The sequence below is a fragment of the Natator depressus genome, chromosome 3 (genome assembly GCF_965152275.1).
Source record: "Natator depressus isolate rNatDep1 chromosome 3, rNatDep2.hap1, whole genome shotgun sequence".
Classification (NCBI taxonomy): domain Eukaryota; kingdom Metazoa; phylum Chordata; order Testudines; family Cheloniidae; genus Natator; species Natator depressus.
In genome coordinates, this window is record NC_134236.1 from 144,299,925 (window position 1) to 144,313,552 (window position 13,628).

Below are 13,628 nucleotides of genomic sequence, written 5' to 3' on the forward strand. Positions count from 1 at the left end.
TGAGTAATTTTGAATGAGTTAATAGTCTTTATCAGAGGTTCTGAGATGCCCCCCCCTCACAAAGATATGTAACATTTAATATATTTGGCATATAGTGCAATCTGTTGCTTTCTAGAGGCAAAAGTATTTACTTTTGTGTCAGGGATAAGTCTTCTGGTAGAGATGGTTTAGTAGTAGCCAGAAAAGGGGATGAGTTCCACCAAAGATGAGAGAGAACCTGTTTCCTTCAGTTGAAACATTGATGGTGGTAGTTTTAAATATATGAGAGCCAGAGATAAGGCATTCTCAATTGGGGTCTGGTGGTGGAATGAATTTTTAGTAGAGATGATTAATTTAGAGTTCGACCAGCTGAGGTCAAGCTGTAATATTTTCCTCTTTGGTAAAGTTTTCCCTCCATAGTCAAAATAAAGTTTACAGGCACATCCCTCTCCCCCAAATTAAAGATGCCTACTCTTAACAAAGCTTTTTATAACCCAAGAGCTGAACATTCTATAAAAGCAACTTGGGACTTTGCTATGCAACCTAACTAATAATTATGGTGATGGGGACTTGAACAAAATGCAAAAATATATTGCTATGAAATATCATATAAAACATGGTATAGTAAAAAAGGTTTTATCCTGAGTTTCTAATAGCTGCATTGCTCTTGAGTGGTGAGGTTGTGAATTGTCCAGACATCCCAAATGGTGTAACTTTATACCATATTAAACCATCATGTATCCTTTACATGGCATAGCTTGTAAACAAAAGCTATTTTATTATGTTTGAGTCTTCAGATATTTTTATTGAAGCTATATTTTGTAATCCCTCTGCCTCTAAAGTTAGATTTCGTTAGTATAATGATTTCAACGGGCCAGGGTTCTGAGAGAGAAATTAATTATAAATACATTTCAGAAACCTTTAAATAACATAAAATTACTCTTCTGTACATAATGCCATGATAAGATCTGATATCTAGAATTCTACTATGGCTACCTTTGGATGGGCAGATCATTTCATTGTCTTGCTAATGGCATAAAAAGCTTCCATTTCTACACTGATATTCTGTAAGATACTATGCTTCAAATTAGTTACTGGCCTATGACTGAGTATTGTACATCCTGGGCATCAAGCCAGTAGAATTTTTTTTTGAGAGAGAAAAGGTGGAAACACTCTTTGCATGTGGTTGCATTTTGTTTTCAGTGGATGCTGTTTGATGCTCAGAGGATGAGTGCTGGTTAAGAAGGCAGTAAATGTAATGTATCACCCCTTTTTTGTGTTTAAGTATGTGTATATATAGGTATTGGTGTGTGTGGGTGTGTGTATATACAACACTCTCTCCCCTCCCCCCCCAACATATATACAATATATACTACATGTAGTTTTCTCTTAGAGCATGTGGTTCCCAAACTGGGGTTTGTGAAGCCTTGGGGCTTCACTAAATGTATTGGGGGTTCTCAGAAAAAATTCTGTAATGGCAGACAGAGCCATCCCTAGGGACCCAAGGTGCGGGTGGCTGGCACCCGAGCCCCATGACTTCATGGCGGAACATAAACTTTAGTTGGATCAGTACACTAAAACCAATATAACTGCACACCTAAAAGGACTTTGCACAACGTTCAGGCAATATTTTTCCAGCTATGTCAGGTGATGATGACTGGATTCGTAACCCCTTTCATACCACTTTCTCAACGCAGATATTGAGCACTGAGGGGGGGAAAAAAAGAAATTGATTGAGATCTCCTGTGATTATGAACTGAAAAGGAGTTTCAGAAATCTGTCATTCATTAACTTTTGGCTGAGTTTCAGATGGCAGAAAAAGCTAGTATAGTTTTGTTACCATTTTTCAACAACATACTTATGCGAGAGAGTATTTTCCTCATATGCACATCTGAACACCAAATACAGAAGCAGACTCAATGCTGAACCAGACCTGAGACTTTATCTTTCTCCAGTGGTTCCGGACTTCCAAGAACTATGCAGATCAAAGCAAGTGCATCCATCACACTCAGGAGACTTAAACTTCAAGACTCCTTATGAGAAATGGAAAGGGAGGTGGATATTTTTTGCTGTTTCTAAAATTAAATAGGCTGCTAGTGCGTTTAAAGTTATTATTATGAACAAGTTTAAACTTTGTTGTAGTCGTGCATTGTTTGCCTGGACTGCTCAAGGCCCGAATGCTTGTGGGAGGAGTTCTTTCTTTGAGTTGGCTTCTTAAATACCTTCATGCTGTTTCACGTCTGGTACTCCTTGATGAAACATGTAGGAGGCTTAATCGAAGTAATATGAGGGACAAAAGTGAAATCTTGGAAGAGTGTTGCTGTTTTCATAATGTAATAATAAATAGTGTGTAATAAGTATGTCATAAAAAACTCAAATTATTTCCAGGATTACTGCTTCTATAATTTATGCTCAGGTAAGGGAGAAAATCCCTGGAAATATTCATTTTTAGGAGGGGGTATGTGAGATTTGATGTTTTCGTGAAAGGGGTTCATGGGTTGTTAAAGTTTGGGAACCAATGTCTTAGAGGATATCTTCTTCCTAATGATTGTTGGATAAGTAGTGGTAGATATGACAATGTTCTGCTGAACACAATAAGCACAAATAGGCATCCCTCGGAATCATCAGATTCTCTGCTGGCTATGGTTTACGAGGAGACAAGTAATAGTTTAAGGGTGTTAAAACATCACATCTATCAGACATCACTCTTGATAACTGAACCTTCAGATGTCTCCCTGCCATGGTATAGCATTGCTTCATCGACAAGGAAGAATTTATCACTGATGTGGCTGATACCAGCTTCCTGGAAGGATGACAAAGAGACAGTCCTGAGAGAGACAGACTGGAGAAGTCAAAATTTTGAATACAGATCTTAAAATTAGAGGTACTGTGTATTGCTCTTATTTACAGTATTTAAACCCATATTATGTATGTTCTGCTTAATGCAGTTCTCAATTCTTCACTCAGTTTTCTCCTTAATTTATTACTCCATATCCTATTTTCCCTCACAGGCAGCTGTAGTGAGCTGGAGCAGTACCAAAGTACACTGGAAGCCAAAATACGCTTACATTCTGATGCCAGACAAAGTGCAGATGAGGTCACCCTGGAGAAGCTGGCCTTGCCAGCAAAAAAAACACCCGGAAATGAACAGTAACCAAGACATTAAGAACCAAGCCTAGAAGGCCAATTATAAAATTCTAACATTTTGAGTAAAAGTGACTTACAACAGCCTAGCATTCTATTACTGATCCCTAGTATCTAGTCTGAGATGGTGAAGGAGAGGTGGGAGTTTGATTAGCCAAACATGGGAAATATTACTACTACAGCACATCAGTGTGTGTATTACAAAATCTCTTCTTATGTTTCAGGCACAGACTCTGGCCGTACAGACATTCCCACCCTATTTATCTCCTCCCCTGACACAGACCTTTGGGAGCTTGATGGAAAAATACTACTTTTTGATAATTCATGGACAAATGCCAATTACCAAGATTCATCTGTGGATGACTCTGCTTGGATAGAGAGTGAAGTTGGCAATAAGTGCCGGAGATTGCTTACGTAGCAAACAAGTGGGGAGGTGTAGGTAATATCGCATGACAGTGGTGAAATTTAGTTCTCTATCAGCTCATGTTTGATGGTTTACAATGCTCTGCATTTGAGACCATGGTTATGCTGTCATAACCTCTTTCCAGAATACAATGGAAGAAAAGAGTAACAGGCTTGTGTGTGGAACATATGAGAATGGACCAGGCAGGAAGAATAAATAGTCTGCTGCTTCTTCATAAGCACAGTCAGCTTCTCAGTGACTGGGAACGTGGGATGGATAATCTCAGCCAGTGTTTGTAGATGAAATGTGCCACAGTATCCACCAAGATGTCTTGTCTTTTCTTCCTTATGTGTGCGTGATACCCACTGACATTGAAAAAGAGCTGCCTCTCTTCATGACTGCTCAAGTACATTCTGAGTGCTATGCACTGTTAACTGCTGGAAGCCTGGTGACTCCTGAGTATTGTACACAATGGTCATCCAAAGTAAACATGGATGGCATGCCCAGTAAAATAAAGATGGTCACACCAGTATTGTTGAGGAAATGCTGGCATAAGGAAGGAAGTTATTTCCTTACCAATTGGGAAGGAAATACAGATCATAGCCATTTCGAAGCCTGGAAAAAGAGGCCCCCAAAGGATACTGACTACCAAAAGATACCAGCCCATCTCCGTCCTCAGCAGTTGCTATAAATTGTTGGAGTGGCTCCTACTTCAAAGGTTGTAGCTGATACTGGAGCAACTGGTCCCCAAAGAGCAGGCCAGATTTAGAACTAGTTGCAACTGCTGTGACCAGGTGCTGGTCATAACCAGCTACATAAAATTTGACTACTAGTGAAAATTAAAAACAGCGGCAGCATTCATTGACCTTCTGCATAAGATACTGAATGGCGCAGAAGTCTCCTGCTGAACTAATTAGCTTTCCAGTGCTAATCAACCATCATACTTATCATTGAGATGCTGAGTAACAGAAAAATCACTGTACGCCTTGGTGAGTCTGCCAGCACATCGTGGAAATTGAACAGTGGCCTCCCACATGGATCCATTTTAGTGCCTGCACTGTTCTGTCTCTGTACCAGCAACATTCTGGTCATATCATACCATAAATTCATCTATGCAGATGACACTGCGCTAGCAATGCAAGTATCGTCTTTGAAGGCCACAGAAAAGGTCATGAACAACTATCTCTGGATATTTGAGATGTATTTCAGAGCTTGGCAACTAAAACCCAACACTTTGAAAACACCTGTCTCTGCCTTCCACTTGAATAACCATGAGGCGGAAGTGCCAAGGAAAGTGGACTTCTGTGGTCTACCTCTACCGCATGACCACAATCCTGAGTACTTTGGAGTTACCCTCAATCAGATGCCGAGGTGTCACCAACACGTTGACAACACCAAAAAAGATAAAGAAAAGGGTTAATATCAAGAAGCTCACAGGCACATCCTGGGGATGTGATGCAAGCACACTTCGAATGTCAGTACAAGCCCTGGTCTTGCCAACAGTGGAGTGTTGTATGCCAGTTTGGTAAAACAGCTCCCACACCAATCTCATTGACACTGAAATCAATGCTGTGCTCACAGTTGTTAGCGGCTCTCTCAAATCAATGCCAATACTGTGGTTACCAGTTTTGGCGGGCACTGTGCCAGTCCACATCAGGTGAGACACTGCTGGGGTCCAAGAGTACAAGAAGATCATGACCACTCTGGATGTGCTGATACACAAAGACCTCATTTCATTGCCACTTTCCCCATTCAAATCTAGGAAGCCTTTCTGGATCTGTGTGCCAATGCTACAGGCCAATGGAGAGGACGCCAGCACTCACTGGCTCGAATCTTTGGCCACTTGTGTGATATTCTGAAGACCTGACCTGAAGTTCCAGTGAAAGAAGTCCTAAGATTTTGCCTTCCCCACAGGCAGTAGACTGCACTCAACCGCATTTGGACAGTGCTCAGAGGGTGTGGATATCTCCATCACAAATGGAAAATCAAAGAATCACCATATTGTGACTGGTTTCAGAGTAGCAGCCGTGTTAGTCTGTATTCGCAAAAAGAAAAGGAGTACTTGTGGCACCTTAGAGACTAACCAATTTATTTGAGCAAAAGCTTTTGTGAGCTACAGCTCACTTCATCGCATCAGACAACTGACCCATTCGTATTTACAGTGGTGGCACGAGGGGGACTGCTGTCGCTACCCGAGAAGCATTAGAATGGCTTTCGAATCTCAAAATTCAGTTACAATCCCAGCCCATTGCTTTTCAAATGACATATAAAAGAAGAAAATACAGAAACGATGGACACAATCATTGAATCTGTACAAATTCCCTGGCAGAAATTCACCATCAGCTCCCTTGGCTAAAGAAAATTATGTGTTGTATGGTACTTAAACATTCATGGTACCACATTACTTAATGTGTATATTCTGTGTTTACTGGGTATATAAAGAAATTGTAATCCAAACTTCACTTTTTAATTAAAAGTGTTGTCCCTTGTATACTGAGTCATGTCTCTCCTATGTTCTCCCTCCTCCTTTCTACAAACTGCTTTTGTATATTTGTTCTCACCCAACCTCTGATTAGAAACTATTTGGACACAAGGATGGGGGAGGCTGGGATGATAGGTTTTCACTGCTCTCCAGGACGCATTTGGGTTCTCCTTTTCCTGTGTGAACTACTATATTGACTTACACGGTCCAAAGAAAATGAAACTCTTCTTTCCTACTGCCAACAATTGGTAACAATACTTTTGGAAAATGAGCAAACATGGAGTCAAGTAAGGTATGGTCAGAAAAATGACAGTGTTGTAAGCATATTTGCTCCATGTTTGTATTCAGAGTCCTATCCACTGTCTTTTACAAAAATAAGATTTTACTCTTTTTATGCCTGCGAATCTAGAGAGTTGCAGGATACTGAGTTGGATTCTTCTCTGGCTCACATATCAACAGAAGTGTTAACTAAGTTCTAGTTATGTAATCTTTTATCTGGAGCGGAATGTTTACAGAGGTACATACTTGAATAGCACCTCTGCTGTATCAGGATTACTGGTGGTGATGTTGAGTTAGAAAGAGCAAAGCTTGGCTTTCAAATTGCGTGTTGAATTTGCAGGTCTTATTTTCCTTTAAATGGATCAAATTTGTTCTAGAATCATTGGCTGCATCTGGCAAAATTCACATCCGTAATTCTCCATCGGTGCATCAGCATCAATGATTGCAAGAAACCATGGCTAACAGCCTTTCTTTTTAGTGTAGTTTTAGGAAGTTTCCATTTCAATATACATATTTAATTTCTGCCTTTTTTAGCCTGTGCTGGATTTCAAGTCAGATAATTTATTTTTCAGAAGCTGAGATATTAACTGGATCATGGTGCTCTAGTGGAACGTTTGCAGCACACAAAAGTTCTGTAGTCATATAGAAAATATTCAGTTTATGGGATTTAGCAAACTATGGCATGTGCTAATTTAGAGTCTTTTTTTTTGTTGTTGTTGTTGTTGCAGTTCCCAGAGTGTGGTTTCTTTGGCATGTATGACAAAATTCTCCTCTTTCGCCATGACCTGAACTCGGAAAATATTTTGCATAGGATTACATCAGCAGAAGAGATACATGAAGGAGATCTTGTTGAGGTTGTGCTCTCTGGTAGGTCCTTTGTAGTTGCAATGAAACCATTCTTATTATTGAATAAAAGTCACAGTATTACTGTACACTGTCTGCAACAATATAACCATGAGCTGTGGTCTTGAAGCTATTTGGCTGAGCAAGCTTTGAGGCAGATTTCCAAAGAAATCCAGAGTGCTCCCTGAAATGGTATTTGTGATTCAGTGAATTTGTCTTCCCTGTGGCTGCATCTGCACTAACAAACTTTGTGATCTTAATCCTCCAACTCTGATATTAACTGTGGAAGCTAAAGTATAGATAGAACTCAAATTCCCCCAGCAACCATGTTGTTTATACCTAGGTCTGCACCCTTTCTATTTTACAGTTTCCATCAGTGATTGATTACAGCAAAAAAGAGTGCTAATGTAGATGAGTATTCTGAATCATTACCTGTCAGGATGTGGTGGTGTTAGACATTGTGCTGCTTGAGTGAATCATCTTGTAGATGATGCAGAAAACAAAGGTGGTGGTTATTAAAGAACCCATTGCATTTTCAAAATCTTTGAGATGTTGGGCTCTATGGATCTGATTCAAAGCCTATTGAAATAAATGGAGACACATCCATGGACTGCTGGTAAAGTTGGAAATGGAAACCTAACAGTTTGTGTCTACCCTGCATTTTAAAATATCTGTGCAGTGAGTCTTGGAGCCCGGGTCTACAGATTATGGCCTGCAGCACTCACTCTATAGCACTAAAAACAGCATTGTAGACATTGTGGCTCAGGCTCTGAAACCTGTCCCTCTGCCTGGGCTTCAGAGCCAGCACTTTGGCATATATTAGTAATCCAGGGGGAATAGAAAGCAGGGGTATGATAACTGAGGCCCAGAAGGCCACCTTGGATACTGAGAGGGAATTTCTTGCCTAGTTTCTGAGACAGGAGTTAGATCCATCCAGGGAAATAGGAATTGCATTGGTCACTGTTCTCCTTGACTTGTCTTTCAAGCAAAACTGGGAGGGCAGTTTCCTTGAATCATGTGTCATAGCACAGTGAAGCATTCTCTGATACCTGAAAGTGCAATATGGTAACCCAGTTTTCTTCCTTGTCTCTTGCTGGCAGAGTACTTCAGAAGACAGTAAAATTTGAGTTGAGTCACCTTGGTAGCCTGGTTTAGCATTACCTTTGATTACAGTTCTGCCAGTTCTCTATTCACCTAATATTGTTCCAAGTTATTTTGAATTATCTTTTAGGTAGTGTTTTGTGAGGCACCCTATCAAATGTTTTAATAAAATTAAATTATACTTAATCTGTTGGGTTTTCTTCATTCATTAATTTTGTAGTTCCATAACACCCCCACCCCCAATCAACCAGATTTGCCAGCACTAAATATTCTTCAGTAGCAAGTACTGTTTGGTACTCATGATTCTATTATCTTACAGATACCAAGAGATTAAAAAAAAAAAAGTTTAGCTAAAAACTGTGCGCATGAGTTTGTATGAGAAATCCTCCAAAATGTATGGGATTTTGGGATGTAATTTTTGTATTAAACAGCTTGATGGTGTTCTTTGCAACTACTGTTTTAAAAAAATGAACTGTTTCAATAAATACTTATTATTCTTACAGTCACAAATATATAATTTACTGCAATTTTTTTTTAAAGCTTTGGCTACAGTTGAAGATTTCCAGATTCGTCCTCATGCACTTTATGTGCATTCTTACAAGGCCCCCACATTTTGTGACTATTGTGGGGAGATGCTTTGGGGTTTGGTACGACAAGGATTAAAATGTGAAGGTAAGTCAAGTGTTAATAGCTGATAGGTGAATCATGATGTTCTAGCTTTTATCTGTACAGAAAGTTACAGGGAAAGTATAAAGGCAGGATCTGTATCTTAATTACATTGTATAATTAATTTGTTGGTAAGTGGTGAATTCAGCTTTTGGGAAGGAGCATAGTTCAGTTGGAGCTTTGACTGTATATCAGGAAACCTGAGTTCTGTTCCTGGCTCTGACACAAAATTTGTATGACCTTGGGCAAGACACTTAATTTCACTGTTCCTGTTTCCAACCTGTAATAAAGGGAATAATACTTAACTCACAGGGGTTTTGAGTCTGACTCAATTAGTGTAGAGTTTGAGTTCCTTGCAATAGCTTTTTTAAAAGTTTAATGGAGAGAGTCCCAAAGGGGAACCCCTTTCCATATGGCCTTTGTCCAGCTGGATTGTGGAAAATGTTGCAGCCTCTTGTCAGCAGCATAGGAGCCGACTCTGTGGGTGCTCCAGGGCTGGAGCACCCATGGGGAAAAATTGGTGGGTGCTCTGCACCCACCGGCAGCTCCCCGCCCCTCCACTCCAGCTTGCCTCCGCTCCGCCTCCTCCCTTGAGCACGCCGCTGGGTCCTGCTTCTCCCCTGTCCCTCCCAGCGCTTGCGCCACGAAACAGCTGTTTCATGCAGCAAGCCTGGGGAGGAGGGGGAACATGGCGTGCTTGGTGGAGGAGGCAGGGATGGGGCGGGGATTTGGGGAGGGATCCAATAAGGGCAGGGAGAGTTGGAGTTGGGGCGGGGTTGCGGAGCACCCACTGGTGCTGACAAAAGTTGCTGCCTGTGGTCAGCAGGCTGCTGTCCAGGTACTAGAAACACACCACTTCCTTGCCCATTGGCTTCCTCTTCACTCCTGTGGCTTTAGCTTAGCCATGAGAGCCTGCCTGTGGGAAAAGAAGTGAGGAAGATCAGTAGCCACACAAGCTGAGAGACCCTGTTTCCAGGTTTTATTGAAAGGGGTAATTGGAAATCATTATTTAGATAAATGGTAAACTCCAAAATTTTTAGTGCAAAACAAGCCATTATTGTAAATTACACTAACAATAAATACTGAGTTCCCTATTCTATTACGTTAACTGAATCTAAACAAATTGCTACATTTGTCTACTATGTTTCTGGATTTATATTTTTCCCTTCTGCTTTATACAAATATTAATACTGTACTTTCCATTTTAAAATATTTTAATTATTTGTGCTAATAGAGGAGTTCTCTTTACATAATTTTTTCAAACTGACATTTTTAGGCTGTGGATTAAACTACCATAAGCGATGTGCCTTCAAGATCCCAAATAACTGTAGTGGAGTGAGAAAGAGGCGTTTGTCTAATGTGTCTTTACCAAGCGCTGGGCTTTCAGTTCCTAGACCAGTGCAAACTGAATACACAGCCACTGCCACTGAAGAGGTATGTAATAAAAATGTAAAAACAAAATACACTTTATACATAATAATGCTGAGTTAAATCCATCATGTTTCTGGGAACTAGAACCAGCCTTATATCATAACTGATTTAAATTGAGTAAAAACTAGTTCAGATTAACCATTTCAGACCATGCTTGTTTATTTTTAAATTGCTGGTGAATCTTTTACACTATGACATTTGATGATAATTCTGTGTTTATTACAGGGATTGTGAGAAGTGAAATTTGAGGTGGATTATAACTTTTATGTATAATTTTGCCATTAATGTGTCATTCACAGTAATGTGTATTCCTTAAAAATCTTGGGATAGGAGATGATAAAATACATTGCTTGCTTTTGGAATATAGGTTTAGTGTGCAATTACTTATCAGTCTTTAATAGTTTATTGGGTAAAACACAGTATAAATTGTACATTCATAGTGTGAGAAGAGAGAGTGTTCCACAGAATTCAACAGAGACATCTGTGTAGGGAGTAAAGATCTTACAGGAAGTGTTCTTCTCATAGATATTATCCACAGTAGTCCCCCCACTATTAAGAGAGATGAGAAATTAACTCAAGCTCTTATATCCCAGACACGGCAACAAAACATCCTAGGGCCAGTGGGATCATTAGATCAGTTGTATTTGTTACTAGCTGTGACCAGTGGATGGGAGTAAGATAACTGATATTAAGCCTGTTCTTACCTTCTAACTGTCAGTTTAAAAAATAAAATCTAAGAGTTAGTTGCAATTGATAGAAATAGCTTTCTGTGGCCAGAGTTATGGCAGGTGATATGTTGCAGTTAAAAAATTTCTGCTTTGTTGTCTTTGGCCAGGATTTTGCATCCTAAATTTGTCAAGTTTCTTTGCTGTCATGTGTGTTGGGTTGAAGTTCATTTACTCAACAGATTGGTCTAACAAATATTTATTATAGCAAAACACTCAGCTAGTAGTGATCAATTACTTACAAGTGGGAAGCTCATTAGGACAATCTTATCACAGTTGCCTCCAGCACCAGACAATACAGCTTCAATGTCCCTTTGTTACACAAACTTATTTATAACATTTTGTTATCTTTTCATATACATCTATATTAGTCTCTCATTTCTATATTAACTCTCCTCCCTTGTCAGTACAAGTTTAGTGTTAGTTCAAATGGGCTTTTCTAGGTGTGTAGTTACTTTTATTTTTTCTTGTTCTCACAAATGACTACTCTGCAGTTTTACACATGTGCAACATTAAACATGATTATTCTGCAGTTTTTTACACATACACACTTCTACATATGCTTATGCTGTTAAATGTTATCAAAACAGACTCTTAAAATGAACAGCAGGCTTCTGCCAGGCCTAAATATGTCTCTGCTCCGAACAATGTGATCCCAGAAGATATAGTAATCCCAGGCATAAACCATTTTAAATTTGGCTAGAGAACACAGCGAGCCATCTGCCCCTTTCAGAGCTGTTTGGTAAAACTGTTTTTATTCCTTGAGTGACTGAACGCCATTGTGGGAAGGGAATACCAGAATTCAGTGAAGCAACTTCACTTTGTATCAGCTGAGGATCTAGTCCAAGGTCTTTAATGACCAGGACAGTATCTTAATGTCAGACACTATTTCTGTCGTTTACTATGTATCTTTGGTGTGTTTGGTGCTGTACAGTACGTGGAGGGAGATGCATTTCCTAACTTCAGAGACCTTACAGTATAAATTTTACAGACAGTACCATTCAGGAACACAATACACCTTTTGGCCAGAGTCTGAAGGGTCCAGTCTCAGAGCACTTGAAGATATATACAACTAAGTATCACTGACCATCTTTGCAGAAGTTCATTTGAATGATGATAGAATAATCACTATTTCTCCACCTAATATGGTATATCCAATTTTTTTTCATGCAGATTCTGCATATTTGCCCAGTGCATCTTAGATTTCATCTCTTTGGTTTTGTTTTCAGTGTTAAGGGGATTAAATTGACAATATAGATTACTGGATTTGCAGTCTTGTCAGTTGGTCCTATGTTACTATAGTTTTGAGTTTTGCAGTGCCACATTCTTCCGCCTTCTCTGATGTTCAGTGTTTTCCACATGGTTGTCCCTGAAACTAAGTTACTATTATTTTACTTTCATAAACAATACACCTAGATCAGCAGTAAGGCTTTGAATATTTCATTTTAATTTTTAAATTACACATTATTTTGGATTTTGAATTTTTACCTAATTTAGTAAATTGTCCTGGCATGAAAGGCTTTCTGAAATAGATAGTGTGATGTGGCAGGTGTCTGTTTTTGGGTTGATTGCCTGTAATGCCTCCCATTTTGGAGGAGTCTGCATGTGAGACTGATGTTTATCATAGGTCTGTGCTGTTTCTGAGCCTTTACCATACTACCTGAAGAAATCAAAAGTGGGTATTTTTGGTTTAGTTTATCATAATTTTAGTCCTTGTGGAAATACAGATTCATAAACTTTTTCCTGCTCTCTGCAAATCCTTACAGTATGGTGCTTTTTTCAGTCTTCCAAAATTACTTTTTGAAACTGCCTGGCCAAGATGCTCTGCGAAAAAGATGTTTGCTCAGTGTCTGGGCCAAGCGCCCCTTGAAATAAATTGTTTCTAAGCCTGACATGGTTTTATTAAAATCTCATGTGCATCTTTTATTCCAGCGCTGCCACCCAGAGCCCAGTAAGAGAATTCCCTCCTGGAGTGGGCGTCCAATCTGGATGGAAAAGATGGTGCTTTGCAGGGTGAAGGTTCCTCACACCTTTGCTGTCCATTCCTATACTCGTCCCACCATATGCCAGTACTGCAAACGTTTGCTCAAGGGCCTTTTTCGCCAAGGAATGCAATGTAAAGGTAGGAGTTCAGTGCTCTACAGGAGTAAGATTCATTTCAGTGAATGTTACAATATTTAAACATTTTAAAAATGAATCTCATTATCTAAAACAGCAGCTTTATTTAAAACAGAATTATATATTTAAGATAATTGCAGTTTTCATGCTTTGCTCCATTCAAAAAGGTGTATTAATTGGTTGTATAATTTGTGAATAATGTACTTGAATAATAAGTTAGTTCACATGTAGTTCAGCAAAGAAAGTAATCCTCCAAGGATCATTCTGAGTAGCTCAAAAATATTGTGGAGGACATTCCCTCCTTTAAAAATCACTTGCATTTCAACTAGAAGCTTTTAAAAAACCAATACAAAAACTCTTCGAGGCACTGTCAAGTATAGTACTTAAAAAGACCTAGATCACATTTTTCCTGTTCCAGTTTAGTTTCTTTCCATTAGGTGCACCTGTGTTTATAGGG

At 39.3% G+C, this 13,628-nt stretch overlaps 1 protein-coding gene across 1 annotated transcript in view; it reads left to right on the plus strand.

The window, feature by feature from the left end:
* PRKD3 (protein kinase D3) overlaps positions 1-13,628 on the plus strand; it is a 77,936-nt gene that overhangs the window by 31,212 nt on the left and 33,096 nt on the right. Inside the window, exons 3-6 of the mRNA XM_074948982.1 lie at positions 7,016-7,154; positions 8,772-8,903; positions 10,174-10,331; positions 12,986-13,175. Coding sequence (XP_074805083.1) covers positions 7,016-7,154; positions 8,772-8,903; positions 10,174-10,331; positions 12,986-13,175 — 619 coding nt within the window. The remainder of the gene's footprint in view (positions 1-7,015; positions 7,155-8,771; positions 8,904-10,173; positions 10,332-12,985; positions 13,176-13,628) is intronic.